Below are 17,419 nucleotides of genomic sequence, written 5' to 3'. Positions count from 1 at the left end.
GTCCAATATTTTCGGTTTGTTTAATAGTTAAAACACATTTACATTATTGCAATCATTTACAATTATAAAAGTTTTTTTTTTTTTTTAAATCTACCACTCTGCTTGCATGTCAGCAGACTGGGGTAGATCATGCTGAAATCCTATGTATTGAATGAATATGGAATCGTTTTGAATTGGAAAAATATCGTTTTTGAATCGACAATCGAATCGGATCTAAAAAATCGATATATTATCGAATTGTGACCCCAAGAATCGATATTGAATTGAATCGTGGGACACCCAAAGATTCGCAGCCCTACTATTTGTACTCATATATTCAGCAGAGCAGTGCTGTTGTTAGCTGCTTTGCTAATTTGTGTGCTTTTAAGTGTGTTTTGCCTTTTAAAAACTTATTTTTAGTTTTGCTAGCTCAATATGAGTCCAACTAAAACAACGGACAAGCAGTGTGGGTTTTGAAACATTTCACAGCATTGTTGACTCTGCCTCTCCTCTCAATATACAAGCTTTTCAATTTAAGAACCAATTAAGTTTAGTAAATCGTGGTTCCACTGTACATTCTCATAGTAGTTTTCTTAAAAGAAATGCCCTTGGAATTGTCCCAACTCACTGTACACAGCGCAATGTATGTAAAAGTCTTGTCTTGTTCAAAAAGACTTATAATGAGGAATGAAATTGATTAATGAACATTTAATGTCAATTTTGCCTTATTTTTCTAAAGGCTGCTAATGGCACATTTTTTTGTCCCAATGATTGTTAATTCTGTAGTTGTACTCAATAAAAATAAACAAGCATATGCTCCTGTAAATACTGCATTTTATTGTATTTCCATCATTCTCTTAATGGTTCATTGTAAAATTGAAAGAGTTTAGCTGATATTTTTCAAACCTTCACAATTAAAAACGCTGCAGAATTCAACCTAAACTTTATTTCTTGGTGGAAACTGTGCTTAAATTGATTTATTTGACTTCCTGGAATGAGTCCCAATAATGAGCAGGGATGCTGTAAGTGAGTCACACCTTACTTCGTCCTTGTCAAAGCTCATCAGCTGAATGTTATTGTTGTTGGCCCGGCCAACTTTATTGATCCTTTCCAAAAGGTTTCACTTACATCATTTGTGGCTCCATTCCGACACACACACTTAAAAGCTTTGCGATTAAAAAAACGACACACACGATTGCTGTTAAATGCGTCATCCTGTTTCTGCTCCCCAGCCGGCGTTCTCAGCTTGCTCCACGCGTACACCGTGAAGACTCATCACTGCATCACTGATGGGAAAGGCTCTCCCATTAGACCTTCCCAGCAGCTCATATCCACCAGCAGCTCATATCCACATTTTGCTGTATTTGCACATGAGTGTAACCTGCCAAAGTTAACCTCTAACCATGTTTCGTGTGGGTTGTCGTTGACATCTCCCATGCAGCCTTTATGTGTTTTAATGCTTATGTTGTTTACGTAAGAAATTACTCAGGTTTTTAGTAATTCTCTATTTTATACTCGTCAATGGACGCACAAATAGCCATTATGTCTAATTGCCATAGCAGCTAATCTTATTTCAGTTTTACATTGTGTTGTTGCAAAATGTTCCATTTTAACAAGGTCACCAAGCAGCCTCTTGTGTGAGTGTAGGTCTCACATAAGAAGTAGTTACCACATGATGAGTGTAGTTACTCCATAATAACTTATAGTAATATGCTGTGAATATGAATGCATTTTTTTTAAAGATTTGTACCTGCAAAACTGGATGTAACAATCTTTTTTATTATGCTTATTTAGTGACTGCATTTAACAGAGGCTGGCGGCCTCAAAAACGTATTCAGTATTTCTAACAGTATCAATTCTGAGCTTTAAAAAATACATTCATGATACTAATAATGTGTTAGTGTTTTTATTTGCAGCTGTTGTCTTGCAGTCTGAGGTGCTGTACCCGATTGAATAGGGCAGTAGAGGAAGCCCCCCTGCATCACCCCAGGGTGTAGAATCTGTCATGATGAGGTGTTTGGGTGCACATGTGTGTCCTTCACAGGCAGCATTCCACATCTGTACAGTTTGTTATTGTGTGTGTGTCTGTAGCAGGCAGGATGTGCCACTTTTAACTACAGTCAAGGCAACAGGAATGCACCATCTATACTGTGTGTGTGTGAGTGTGTGTGTGTGTGTGTGTGTGTGTGTGCGTGTGTGTGTGTGTGTGTGTGTGTGTGTGTGTGTGTGTGTTTGCGTGCGTGCGCGCAATCTAGAGAGATTGATGCCTCCTGAGTCGTTGACAGACGTCATTGCCCTGTAATGTGATAGAAAATATCTGCTTTGACTTGACTGATGCAATGAGCACAAAACTCGTGGCTTGTTTACTCTCTCTCGTTTAAAGACGAGAGAGCAAACATGTTTAGCACAATATTTTAAACTTCATTGTGTGTGTGTGATAAAACATCTAAAAGTAATCAGACGGTAGGATATTAATGCCAAACGCCGCCAACACCGGGTATATTGCGAAACATTTTCCCTCCTGGGTTTCGTGGGCTTTTTTGTACAATTTTGTAGCCTAAAATGCCTTATTTCGCAGCATCTTTTAAAGAAAGTTTTTATGATTTGAAACTTATTTTTCAAATATTGTCATGATTTGGCTATACGTTTAAGTGTTTTCTGTCACATCAGCCTAAAAAAGTACATACTATAAACAAAAATTGGAAAATAAATACTGTGTTAGGGCAGCACGGTGGTAGAGGGGTTAGTGCATGTGCCTCACAATATGAAGGTCTTGAGCCGTCCTGGGTTCAATCCCAGGCTCGGGATCTTTCTGTGTGGAGTTTGCATGTTCTCCCTGTGACTGCGTGGGTTCCTTCCGGGTACTCCGGCTTCCTCCCACCTCCAAAGACATGCAACTGGGGATAGGTTGATTGGCAACACTAAATAGGCCTTAGTGTGTGAATGTTGTCTGTCTGTCTGTGTTGACCCTGTGATGAGGTGGCGACTTTTCCAGGGTGCACCCCACCTTACCCCCGTGACCCCCCAACAAAATGGATGGATGGATACTGTATTAATGACTTAAAAGTAGACACTAGATCAGAATAAAAGCACATAGTCAGACCTCATTGTCATTTTACTCTGTTTTTAATTATAACTAATGATAGTAACAATTGATTTTGATTATAGAAAGAGACATCAATAAAGGCAGTTTGCTCTGTCGTCCACAAATTGCAGATATTCCCTGTGTATGTTTGATTATTTAAAAGCGTTGGACCATCTTAAACATTCATTTATGCTCCAACACACTTATCCATGCACATTAAGAGCACTTTTGAACTTTTGAGAGCGATCTATAGTGCTATTTTGTTGTTGGTAAATGAGAGAAGATGAGCGATTATCATCACACTTCAACATCTCTGTCATGTAAATGTTACTTGCTTATGAGGTCAGCGTTGCAGAGGATAATATATTTTAACTGTCTTAACCCTGTATAAATAAATTTTAAATGAATATATTAATAAATCAAAACTAGGAAGCAAATGTTTATATGCTACATTACCCAGGAAGTATAGCGCTGTAGACAAGAACAGGAAGTAGCTATTGACTACACAAAAAGACGACAATTTTGTGAGCTTTGGTTAAGCCCACACGTGCTGTAATTTGCAGTGATTTTGTTAATGAGAGTGTAATGTTGTCTGTCTATCTGTGCTGGCCCTGCGATGAGGTGGCGACTACCACCTGAATGCAGCTGGGATAGGCTCCAGCAACCCGAAAAGGCACTAGCGGTAGAAAATGGATGGATGGTTAAATTTGTAATCATTGGTTCGATTGTGACGCTGCAAATTCCTAGAGGGCTTGATTATAAGTCCTTCAACACATTTACTAATATACATTCTCACTTAAATTGATTGTTTTTCTCCTCGGCTCATCCTCCAGCCCTTAAGTTTCGCGAAAATAAGGACACCCCACTGTCGTTAGTCCTTCAACTAGGCCACTTGAAGGGGAACTACTCTTTTTTTTTTTTTTTTTTTTTTTTTTTGCTTATCGTTCACAATCATTATTAGAGACAAATAGACAAAGGTTTTTGACATTTTTTTGCATTCTACAGTTGTGATCAAAATTATTCAACCACCACACAATTTTGGTGTTTTAGCAAGTTGGACATTTATTCCGTATTTTGTTTATAGTCATATCCAAAAAAGATGCATTAAATAGACAAATGCAACTTGAATTACAATATTATATTTTGTAACATACCAGTGTCATTTCTCATAATATCTCATTGACAAAATTATTCAACCGCTTGAAGATCATAATTCTTAAGAACCAAAATTTGAATAAGGTATTTTCAATCAGGTGTTGAAAACACCTGTAGATGTGATTAGAACCATAACGAGCAACAATTAAACTGATTGAAAAAGACTGTGACGCTAGGCTTCTTGTAGATAGTCAATGGTGTATTTGCAACATGGTGAAGTCCAGGGAGTGGTCAAAGAAGTCAAAAAAGGAGGTCATTTCTTTTCATAAGAAAGGATATGGATATAAGAAAATAGCAAAGACATTACACATTCCAAGAGACACAGTTGGGAGCATAATTCGCAAGTTTAAAGCTAAAAGGCACAGTGGAAACTACCTGGGTGTGGTAGAAAGAGGATGCTGTGTGCAACTGCTGTCCAGTATTTGAAGCGTACAGTGGTGAAAACCCCCCGGGTAACAGCTGAGGAACTACAACAGGACATTGCAGAGGGGGGAACGCAGGTTTCGTCCCAGACAATAAGGCGCGCACTACGAGATGAAGGCCTCCATGCCAGAACTCAAAGGCGCACCACGCTTCTGACTACCAGGCACAGGAAAATAGACTCTAGTATGCCAAAAATCATCTGGACAAACCCCAAAGGTTTTGGGAAACTGTTTCATGGAGTGATGAGACAAAAGTGGAACTCTTTGGGCCTATCAATCAACGTTATGTCTGGAGGAGAAAAAATGAAGCTTACAACGAGGAGAACACCTTGCCTACTGTTAAGCATGGTGGGGGGTCAACCATGCTCTGGGGCTGTTGCTCTGCCTCAGGTACCGGGAATTTCCAGCGCGTTCAAGGCATTATGAATTCTATTTCCTACCAGGATATATTAGCTGCAAATGTCATGAAGTCAGTGACGAAGCTGAGGCTTGGGAGACGTTGGACCTTCCAACAGGACAAAGATCCCAAGCATACCTCCAAATCAACATCAGAGTGGTTGCAGAAGAAGGGCTGGAAGACTGTGGAGTGGCCTTCACAGTCACCAGACCTAAATCCTATAGAAAAGCCGTGGTGGGACTTGAAGAAGGCAGTTGCAACACGCAAGCCCAAGAATATGAATGAACTGGAGGCCTTTCCCCAAGAGGAATGGGCTAAAATACCTGTAGATGGTTGCAAGAAGCTTGTGTCCGGTTATGTATCACGTTTGAAGGATGTAATTACTGCCAAAGGTTGTTCTACTAAGTACTAAAGATGCATGTAACTAGGGGGTTGAATAATTTTGTCAATGAGATATTAAGAAAAATGTCCTTTTTTGGTATTTTGTAAAATACAGTGTTACAATTTAAGTTGCATTTGTCTATTTGACACATCTTTATTTGATATGACTATGAACAAAATACGGAATAAATGTCCAACTTGCTGAAACACCAAAATTGTGAGGGGGTTGAATAATTTTGATCACAACTGTAACTTGTAGAAATCATCTCGTTCTGGTTGCCAAGCAATGCAGATAATGGGAGCAAATCATTATACCGTTAAATCACTTTAAAAATGCATCCAAAAACCCTCAACAATACTTCATTTTCGTTTTGTAACCTGTATAATAACCAATCTGTAGCAAAATTATTATTGTAAGAGTGAACAGTGAGGAACTCTTTCACTATCGTAGTAACACATCGACATGTTTCGTTATTAGTTGTTAAAACTAACTACGGAAAGAGATAAGATAGCTTCTACTAGGGCTAGGCGATATATCGATATATCGCGTGTTTGTCTCTGTGTGATATAGAAAATGACTATATCGTGATACTCGGGTATACGTTCTCACGCAGTTGCTTTAGCTGCGGGCATTACACTACATGCGTTTCCCTCTCTTTGTTGTCGCTCTTTCTCACAGAGTCACATGCTCCCGCAGAACAGAGATGTAGCCACATGGTAACAATAGCTGTGGTGCTAAGGGTGCGGGTGGTAATACGAAACAGAGAAGGTGCGAATCTGGTAACAAATGAAGGAAGAATTAATTCCCAAGAAAAACAGCATGGGGTCCAATGTCTGGCGGTGGTTTGGTTTCAAGCGGGAATATTCATCCTCTGCTCAAAAAACCTAACCTCGATCCTGACCTCATGGTAAACAACCGGCCAGTGTCACACCTTCCCTTTATCTTGAAAATCCTCGAAAAAATTGTTGCACTGCAGCTAAATCCACACTTGGCGTCTAACAATCTCTGTGAACCTTTTCAGTCCGGTTTCAGGGCAAATCTCTCTACGGAGACAGCCCTCGCAAAAATGACTAACGGGGTCGCGGAGGCGCCAGCGCCCTCCGCGACCCCGAAAGGGAATAAGCGGTAGAAAATGGATGGATGGATGGTATGTTGCTAACGATGGATTGTGATGTGTCATCTATGTTGCTGCTCCTCGATCTTAGCGCTGCTTTCGATACCGTCAATCATAACATTGTATTAGAACATATCAAAACACGTATTGGTACGTCAGGCTTAGCCTTTTCTCGGTTTGACTCCGATCTTACTGACAGGATACAGTGCGTCTCCCATAACAGTGTGACCTCGTAGTATGTTAAGGTAACGTCCGGAGTTCCACAGGGTTTGGTTTTTGTCCCTGCACTCTTCAGCATCTACACGCTGCTGCTAGGTGACATCATACGCAAATACGGTGTTAGCTTTCACTGTTATGCTGATGACACCCAACTCTACATGCCCCTAAAGCTGACCAACATGCCGGATTGTAGTCAGCTAGAGGCGTGTCTTAATTAAATTAAACAATGGATGTCTGCTAACTTTTTGCAATTCAACACTAAGAAAACGTAAATGCTGATTATCGGTCCTGCTAGACACCGACACTTTCTTGATAATACCACCTTAAAATTTGACAAACAAACAATTACACAAAGTGACTTTGTAAGAATCTGGGTATTATCTTTGACCCAACTCTCTCATTTGAGTCACACATTAAAAGTGTTACTAAAATGGCCTTCTTTCATCTCCGTAATATCGCTAAAATTCTTACCATTTTGTCCACCACCGACGCTGAGATCATTATTCTACGTTCATTACATCTCGTCTCGATTACGGTAACGTATTATTTTCGGGTCTCCCCATGTCCAGCATTAAAAGATTACAGTTGGTACAAAATGTGGCTTCTAGACTTTTGACAAGAACAAGAAAGTTTGATCATATTACGCCTATACTGGCTCACCTGCACTGGCTTCCTGTGCACTTGAGATACGACTTTAAGGTTTTACTACTTGCGTATAAAATACCAAAGGGTCTAGCTCAATCCTGTCTTGCTGATTGTATTGTACCATATGTCTCAGCCAGAAAAATGCGTTCAAAGAACTTTGACGTATTAGTGATTCCCACAGCCCAAAAAAAGTCTGCATGTTGTAGAGTGTTTTCTATTCGGGCTCCAGTATTCTGGAATGCCCTCCCGGTAACAGTTATAGATGTTACCTCGTAGAAACATTCAAGTCCCATCTTAACACTCACTTATATGCTTTAAATCAACTCCTCTTAGAACAGTTGATCTGCCGTCTCTTTTCTGCTCTGCCCCCCCATGTCCTGCGTGGATAGGATATCAGGTGACCAACAATCAGCCTCCACGGATAGTTGTTCAAAGTCAGGACCCATGATGGACCACTCCTCTTTGCATCAGTCGGTGACGTTTCTGCGCTGTGACGTGTCTACATGCAAGATGATCCCCTGATGGCTTCCCAATGGACTGGACTTTCACATGATGTCCAGACCCGGGGCTGACCACTCCTTATGCATCAGTTGGTGACGTCTCTGCGCCACAATGTGTCTACGTGCAAGAGGACCCCTCTGGCCCCACTATGGACTGGACTCTCACATTGGTAACTGTATCCACTCGCCATCCATTTCTCCGGTCACCCAGCGGGGGTTCCCACATCTGCGGTCCCTTTGGGTTGAGTTTTTTCTTGCCCTGATGTGGGATCTGAGCCGAGGATATCGCTGTGGCTTGTGCAGCCCTTAGAGCAGTGGTTCTTAACCTGGGTTCAATCAAACCCTAGGGGTTCGGTGAGTCGGCCTCAGGGGTTCGGCGGAGCCTCCACCATGGAGGTAAAGACACATCCGACTTATCGTGTCAATTAAAAGTTCTCCCTATCAGCGTATTATTGATACCCCCAAACAATGTTCCCTCTGATTTGCAGGTTGTTTGATTGATCAATTTGAAACTTTTACTAGCAGATTGCAAAGGAAGAGAATACATAATATGAAACAGTACAGTTTACACAGTACAGTACATATTCCGTACAATTGACCACTAAATGGTAACACCCGAATAAGTTTTGCAACTTGTTTCAATCGGGGTCCACGTTAATCAATTCATGGTAACGTGTGTAAGGTGTGTAATTTGTTGTGAGTTCATGCACTGGTTTTGAGTTTTAGTTTATTTGGAACATGCATGCATACAACATGATACATCACAATTTCCAGTTTCTCTTTTCAACATGTTCGAAAAGGAGTAGGAAGAAGCAGAGTTTATTTAATCCTACCCCTTTTCTTTTACATAACAGTTGCTAAAACTTTTGTTCACTTCCTGTTCTCAATGTATTCAGAATATACTCCATAAGTAATCACAATAAAAATAAATAATTGGTGAAGTAAGTTTTATTCCATACGATGAGATAAGTAAGATTATTTTGAGAATGAAAGAATGAATGGGTGAATAAAATCAGTATTTACAGTATTTACAAAGTAGTTATTAAAGCTTTCAACTACTTCCTTTATGTTGTCATTATGTTTATTTCCCTGTTGGTTTTGTTCTTTGAACAAGGTGATGTTCATGCATGGTTCATTATATGCACCAGTAAAAAAAACAACAACCATATAGCTTTTTCTTGAATATGTAAAAAAAAATTAAAATGTATTTTTCACTAAAGAAAGGTTTGGTGTTGTCAGAGTTATTAGTTGATGAACCCCATGATGCAGAGAAGGAGGCAGGCATTGAATGGGAAAACATGATTTAATTTAAATAATAGAACAAAAACAAACAAAAAGCGCGCACACGGGCGGAATAACAAACTAAGGGTCTTTAGCATAGAAGCTAGAAAGAAACAAAAAAAGGACCTAGCGTGGAAGCTAGCGGGTAGCAAACAGGAAAAACTGGAAATGGTTAATGCTAACAGAAACAGCTTACCGCTACGACGGCCAGGACAAAATGTAGCACGACAGGTAGTACCTGTAACAAAACAACACGACAGGTAGCACGACAAGAGTGACATGTGGCAACGACAATACAATGATCCAGCCACTGACACACGACAAAACAGGTACAAATAGGAGCGGGCTGATTGGCAACGGGTGTGGCCAGGTGCCAATCAGCCGCAGCTGAGGAGGAACACAACGCTCAGGGAACAGGACAGGAAGCTGACAAAATAAGAGCACTAGACAGGAACTAAGGACAGGAAATACTAAACACACAGAGGAAAAACTAAAACACAAACAAACTATCAGTGGCAAGCCTGACAGGTGAATGTGCATATGAAACTGGTGGGGTTCAGTACCTGCAACAAGGTTAAGAACCACTGCCTTAGAGACACTTGGAATTAAGGCCTATATAAATAAACTTTGATTAATTGACTTTATTAGGTATGTTAAAGAAACGTGTATATGATGATGTATCCAGCATGATCATGCCATGATGGATGTATTCCAGTGTGGACTAGTTGACTTTTTTTCACTTGTAATACTGATTAGAATGTTGTTTATAGAGGTTGACCACAATTGATATTTGTTTGTCCATTGTGGGAAAAAAATATCCAGTACAGTTTTTCCCATATGTTTCATGTCTTGTGATCATGTTTTATTTAGTTATGTTCTGTTACTTCAAGACTCCATTAGTTCCTGTTTTTTCACCACCCTTGTTTTGTCACAATGGCGACCCATTAGTTTCACGTGTCTCACGTGTTGGACTCACGCACCTGTTTCAATCATATTTAAGCTTGGTTTTTCAGTTGGTCGTTCTGGCATCATCACCCTGTTTATGATCACTCTGTTTCATGCCTGTTTCATGTCATAGTTCATGCTGCCCTGCTCACGTCACCGCAAGTAAGTTTTGTTTATTTAAGCCAAAGTTAGTGTCTTGTTTTATGTCTTTAAGTTTACGTCAAAGTGCCTTTTGTCTCCTTAGCCAAGTTTTTGTCTCCACCTGATGCGCGCCTTTTGTTTTCACTTTTTATAGTATTAATAAATCATGTATTTACCTTCTCACCATGTCCAATCCAGTTCATTTGCATTCCGGGAAAACCAACCATACCATAATCCACGTTACGAAAATAGGACCTAACAGTGATGGGTTGATGAGGCGTCATGTAGCCTTTTGACACATTGCAAAACTGTATTGATACTGTGTCAATACTGTGTCACTAAATACTGACATCTGCTGGACATTAAAAATACTTACAGGCAACCTATGGACCGACTCAACTGACACTGATTTTATGACCTAGTATATACAATAATATAAACCAGGTCATTGTATTTCATTTAGGATTATTTAATATCTTCATTTAAATAAAAATATATTTGTATCTTTTTTAGATACAGTCAATAAATAATGTGAACATGTATCATAGCATGGAAATCTAAGAGAACGTGTTGTGAATGAGGATACTTGTGGACTGGGAATTTTTTTTATTTTTTTTATTTTTTTACATGCGCTCTGATTGGTTGAAACTTTTATTAGTAGATTGCACAGTACAGTACATATTCCGTACAATTGACCACTAAATGGTAACACCCAAATACGTTTTTCAACTTGTTTAAGTCGGGGTCCTCGTTAATCAATTCATGGTAAAAAGGTAATGGGTTCGAACAAGTGCCCTAAGGAACTCAGCACGAACAACTACAATCGTCCACGACAATGCTGGAAACTTTGAGAAAACAGGACGAAACGACAAGAAAATGAACACAAATACTTTTTTTTCCGATATATGATCAAAATATTCCCACCCGGCAAAAATGATCTCAGACGACGATAAATTACAAATGACCAACGACAGAAGTGCGGCGATTCTGTTGGCAGCAGCATCTCGTTGACAGATTTAGCTTCCTTATAACCACAGTTTGGCGTACAGACGTCAGTGCGACACAGCTCATGATCGGTTACGTGATTTCGAAAAGCGGTGTTGCCGGATCCATCAGTAGGACCTAATGAAATAATCTATTTTATGTCCTTCTGTGGCCACCCTGAACCATTTTAAACTGCACAGGCAGTGTTTCAAGGTCTATTTTAACTGCCATATAGGAGAGCGTGCATTAGTCTTTATTTGCATGCTCATTATTTTGCATTCGGATCTGAACTATCAAGAGTCCGTATGGCTATTGTGTGACCGACAAGGTGTGATATTGAATTAGCAGTAAATGTGACCGCTGTTTTTAATATACTGTATTTCCTGGAATTGCCGCCGGGGCGCTAATTAATTTAAAACCTCTTCTCACTCCTGCGTTTACCAAAGGCATGCGGTAAAAGTAAGCATGCGCTAATTATTTTGAAACCTCTTCTCACTCCGGCACTTACCAAAGGTATGCAGTAAAAATTTGAGTGTGATGTAAGCTTGGACCTTAAAGGCCTACCGAAACCCACTACTACCCACCACGCAGTCTGATAGTTTATATATCAATGATGAAATAATATTGCAACACATGCCAATACGGCCTGTGGAGGGGCGTGGTCGCGTGTTCCCTGCGGGCGGGGTGTGTGCAGGGCCGTCCATGAAGCAGCCAACAGGTGAGTGGATAATCTCAGCTGGAATGAGTTATCTAATCACCTGTTCCCTTTATTAGCAGAGCCGGAGACCATGAGAGGGGGTTCTTCTTGGGAACAGAGGAGACCGAGAGGCTGAAAAGCAACAAAGGAACTTTGAACATAAAGACTAGATTGCCGAAAGGCAACGAGGAAATTTTGATAAAACAAACCAGATTGCTTAGAGCAAAAAAACAGACTTTTGAAACGAATATAAACGAAAAAAATCATAACTTTCCTGTTAAAGACGAATGTCTCAGGTGTTGTGGTCACAGTGCTCCGCTGGAACCCGGAGGGGAAGAGAAAAACCTCCACAGGCCTTTTTAGTTTACTTAATTGCAATTTTAAATTTCCCGGGAGTTTTTTCTTGAAAACGTTGCGTAATGATGACGTGTACGCGTGACGTCACGGAATGTTCGGAATATGAGCGCTGCACACAAACACAGCTGAAAGTCATCTGTTATAACCCCATAATTACACAGTATTTTGGAGATCTGTGATCCTTTGCACTTTGTTCAATTAATATTGGAGAAGTCAAAGTAGAAAGATGGAGTTAGAAAGCTTTAGCCTTTAGCCACACAAACACCCTGTGATTCCTTGTTTAAAATTCACATAGGTGAAACTTTACTATGGATCATAGTGAACATGGATTCCCAACCGAATGTCAACCAGCAGGTTTTGGTGAGAAAATTGTGGTAAAAAGTCGCTTCTTACCGGAGAATAGCTGAGCTTGTGCCGCCCATAAAGCTGCCGTCGACTTCCCTGAGACACTAGCTGCGTCAAGACACCCGTGGACACGACCCTCCGACTATCAGGGACTGTTAAACTCACTAAAACACTAGCAACACAATAGAAAGATAAGGGATTTCCCAGAATTATCCTAGTAAATGTGTCTAAAAACATCTGAATCCGTCCCAATGCAATCGCGTTTTTTTTTTAACTATTTTTTTTTTCTAGTCTGTCGCTATCAATATCCTCAAACACGAATCTTTCATCCTCGCTCAAATTAATGGGGAAATTGTTGTTTTCTCAGCCCGAATAGCTGTTTTGGTGGAGGCTCCCATTAAAAACAATGTGAAGATGTGATGAGCCATCAACATGTGACGTCATCATCTGCGACTTCCGGTACAGGCAAGGCTTTTGTCTTAGCACCAAAAGTTGCGAACTTTATCGTGGATGTTCTCTACTAAATCTTTTCAGCAAAAATATGGCAATATCGCGAAATGATCAAGTATGACACATAGAATGGACCTGCTATCCCCGTTTAAATAAGAAAATCTCATTTCAGTAGGCCTTTAAATCCTACTGATTAGCTCTTAATCTTCTTCCCTTTATGCCAGGGGTGACAAAGTCAAATACAGAGTGGGCTAACATTTTAAACAGAATAAAGCCGCGGGCCAAGGTTGAACAAATGACCCTTTTAATAGGGACCCAAACATGTTTTGCATTAAATATTAAACAAGTAAGGCTTATATAAATTTATAGTGACATGCAAAATCAAGTTTCAAATAATAATAATAATAATAATAATGATAATAATAATTTAAAAAATATCAATAATTATTGCACAGTTTGCTACACTGATTTGCTTTAACACTGAATATGGAACAAGCAACGCTAATATAACTCAATAGTGCAAAATCAACTTTCAAAAAACAAAAGAAAAAACATCAATGGCATATTGAATAAAATTTTAATAAAAAATGTAATGCCTCTTTTCTATTTGCAGCCTTCTGAGGTAAATATCAACATTAACTTTTTCCACAGGCTAATAAATTTGAAAATAAATAAGGGGGGGTTGTATTGTAGCGTATTGCTGCAAGAGGTTCTGGGTATTTGTTCTGTTGTGTTTATGTTGTGTTTATGTTGTGTTACGGTGCGGATGTTCTCACGAAATGTGTTTGTCATTCTTGTTTGGTGCGGGTTCACAGTGTGGCGCATATTTCTAAAAGTGTTAAAGTTGTTTAAACAGCCACCCTCATTGTGACCTGTATGGCTGTTGACCAAGTATGCTTGCATTCACATACCTGTGTGTAGAAGCTGCATATATTATGTAACTGGCCTGGCACGCTGTTAGTATGGAGGAAAAGCGGACGTGACGACAGGTTGTAGAGGGCGCTAAAGGCAGTGCCTTTAAGGCACGCCCCCAATATTGTTGTCCGGGAGAATGTTTTTCGGGAGTCTCCCGGAAAATCGGGAGGGTTGGCAAGTATGAGTATTAGCGGTGAATGCGGTGTTACAGCGGCACCGCCCCTGTACAATACCGGCGGGCCAGCTTTAATGTTAATTTGATATTGCCTCAAGGGCCAAATGAAATTACACGGCTGGCCAAATTTGGCCCGCGGGCAAGAGTTTGACACCCATGCTTTATGCGATTTCAAATTACCAGTATTGAAATCAGCCTCCTCCATTTTGAAAATGATGACAGGGGAAGTGTCACTCGTGACGTCACAAGTTTGACCAGGCGGTAATACTAAGCATGCGCTAATTATTTTGCGAAGCGAGTTTGACCCGGCAGTAATTCAAGGCAGGCGCATACTATATGCCCTGCGGCAATTCAAGGAGATACGGTATGTAATCAAATTTACTTTAAATCAACGCACATTTCTTTCAATACTGCAGCATTATTATTCTCAAAACCGCTCCTCAAATGGATTGCAATTTTTTTTTAATGGTGTAGATGTACCGAATTGTGTGTCCTTCATCATCACCTCACTGATGCTGCAAGGCGTGGATCCCCATGTGATGCTGAGGGGGAGGAGGGGGGGTTGTCTCTCTCTTCATCACTCCCAGAGGTCACACGCACACACACACACACACACACGCACACACACACGCACACACACATGCACACACGCACACACCCTGTGCAGCACCTCAGCCAGCTCGCAGCCACTTGAAGAGGCTTTCATTAGTGCATTGGCCGGATACCGACCCGATCTCCACAGGCAAGCCGCACTCCAGGCACCGTCGCTCGGCCATGGGAGCAGAGAGCTCAGCGCAGCAGGACGCCCCGAGCGTGGAGGAGGCTACCTCGGCCTCAGCGTCACCCACAGCCGGGGAGCTGGGCGCGGAGGTGAAGGTGCTCCAGGAAGAGGGAGGAGGAGGAGGAGGCGTCCTCGATAACACGGTATCTTTTATTTTGAGTTCTCTTTTTAAAAAGCATCTTTTTATCGCCTCGCACTTGCGATACGTGCATGGAATGTTGATGCCGTTTTTTTTTTTTTTGCTGAGTAATGATTTAGAGTGGCAATGTCCCGCAGTAATAAAGCAGATTTATAACACCGACAACAAGTCCTTTTTCTACGCCTTCCTAAAACCAAATGACGTTATTATTTTCAGATAAAACATCACAATGTTACATAAGCCTGGCACTGCCAATGATATGGAGGCACCTGACTAATTGCACAGCTTTGGAATATACTTTCATAATTGTGTACTGCAAAAAAATAAGATTTCCATTAATCTAATATTGATTGCTCCAATAATTAAGGGTATGGGAAAGTATCGTGTGCTTTCATTTTGAAATACTTCAAAATACTTCTAATTTTTAAATTAAATTTATGAACGAATGATGCAGGGATTTTAGTAACATGGGGGAAGGGGTGATGAACAAACAGTGTTATCAGAGAAAATACAAATAATTTATATATATATTATTCTTAAAATATTTATTTATTCATTTGATAATGAAATCATAACACAGGCACTGAGAAAATACACTTTTTGCCCCCCCCCTCCAAAAAAACAAAACAAAAAAATTCAAATACAGAAAAATAAAAGTAAATTATTTTATTCTTTATTGTATTTTATATATATATATATATATATATATATATATATATATATATATATATACATATATATATATATATATATATATATACATATATATATATATATATATATATATATATATATATATATATATATATATATATATATATATATATATATATATAAACATTTTTTATTCACACATTTATTTGTTTTAACCTTCTTATGTAGTTTCTGTTTTGATGTGTACTTATTAAAAAACAAATTTATATCCCTTTTTATTTGTATTATTTTGTATAATTTTCTCAATATAATTTTATATATCTGACTTAATCATAATACTGTGGTGCTGAAGCAGATGGCCTGTTAGTTCCTTGGAGGAATTGTTTTAAAAAAAATACTCATAATGCATAATGATAATAAACATGTGTTAATCATTACAATAAAGAAGATGGACAAACATTATTATCCACGGCCCATATTGATACTTTAATGTCCAAACTCTGTTTGGTCAAAAACCTCCCAACTCAATATGACTGAGGTTGTATGCTGTGTGAAGCACTTCTTTCCTGTTTGACATCAAGTATTTTTACCTCTTGACGTCAGAATGTTATAAAGGCTGTTGAATAATTAACCTGCAGCCTCTCAGCGCTGTGCAGTTTGTTTTTAGCTCAAACTGAGAGATTTTTTTCTTCTTCTCGTGTCCCCTTAACTCAATATAAACAATAGCTCTTGTAGCAGACTGGATTTGCTGTGATGGTGCAGCAGCCGTCATGTGATGAAAAGTGCATGACTCAGCACTATTACCTGGGTGTAAATTAGTCAGTGTTGTGTGAAGGAATATTTGTAAAGCGGCTGCTAATGACTCTGTATGTTTCTACCAGCTGCTGTGTTCACGCCTCATATATTCTATTGGACTTAATGACGTTTTCTATGGGCCCTCGGTTAATGCGTCACACTTTTTTTGTCTCTTCTAGAAGGGTTAGGACAAAATATTGGATGTGGTTGCCACATGTGGTCGTGTCAGGATAAAATGTATTGGCATTACTCACTTACATCACTTCTTCTTTCAACATGAAGCAAACCCTAGAACACATATTTTAAGTTGGGGATTTAATCATCAGGACCATCCCGGTGGGACGTGATATCACAAAATTGTTATTGTTCTTTTTGGAATCTTCCAAGAGCGACATGACCAAGTAACTTTAAGAGAGGACAGGCTCACATAATACAGGGGTCCCCAAACTACGAATCCGGCTCGCGGGAAGTCCCAAGATAATATATATATATATATATATATATATATATAATATATATGTATATTATACATTACATATATCTATATATTATATTTTTATATATATATGTGTGTATATATATATTGATTATTGTATTTATTTTTTGTCCTTTCTAATCAAATTATATTGTCGAAAAATGCGTTTTTCCATCAATAATGTGACATAATCGGTAAATTGCGCTCTTCTTCAGTCAATTAGTGTGCGAGGAATATATATATATATATATGTATATGTACAATATATATATACAAACCCCGTTTCCATATGAGTTGGGAAATTGTGTTAGATGTAAATATAAACGAAATACAATGATTTGCAAATCTTTTTCAACCCATATTCAGTTGAATGCACTACAAAGACAA

The 17,419-nt window shown here is 39.2% G+C and overlaps 2 protein-coding genes across 3 annotated transcripts in view; both read left to right on the top strand.

The window, feature by feature from the left end:
- The window catches only part of mthfd1l (methylenetetrahydrofolate dehydrogenase (NADP+ dependent) 1 like), an 86,362-nt gene extending 84,490 nt beyond the window's left edge, over window positions 1–1,872 (top strand). For both annotated transcript variants that reach the window (XM_061900548.1, XM_061900549.1), the window contains one exon: window positions 1,212–1,872. The gene's annotated coding sequence lies outside the window, so the exon portion shown is untranslated. The remainder of the gene's footprint in view (window positions 1–1,211) is intronic.
- A 12,941-nt stretch (window positions 1,873–14,813) lies between these two features.
- Window positions 14,814–17,419, top strand: part of akap12b (A kinase (PRKA) anchor protein 12b) — a 115,754-nt gene continuing 113,148 nt past the window's right edge. The window contains exon 1 of the mRNA XM_061900546.1: window positions 14,814–15,112. Within this exon, the coding sequence (XP_061756530.1) occupies window positions 14,963–15,112 (150 nt within the window). The 5' untranslated portion in view covers window positions 14,814–14,962. The remainder of the gene's footprint in view (window positions 15,113–17,419) is intronic.

This window comes from Nerophis ophidion, linkage group LG05, assembly GCF_033978795.1.
Source record: "Nerophis ophidion isolate RoL-2023_Sa linkage group LG05, RoL_Noph_v1.0, whole genome shotgun sequence".
In the NCBI taxonomy this organism is placed as follows: domain Eukaryota; kingdom Metazoa; phylum Chordata; class Actinopteri; order Syngnathiformes; family Syngnathidae; genus Nerophis; species Nerophis ophidion.
This window is presented reverse-complemented; position numbering and strand designations above follow the sequence as displayed.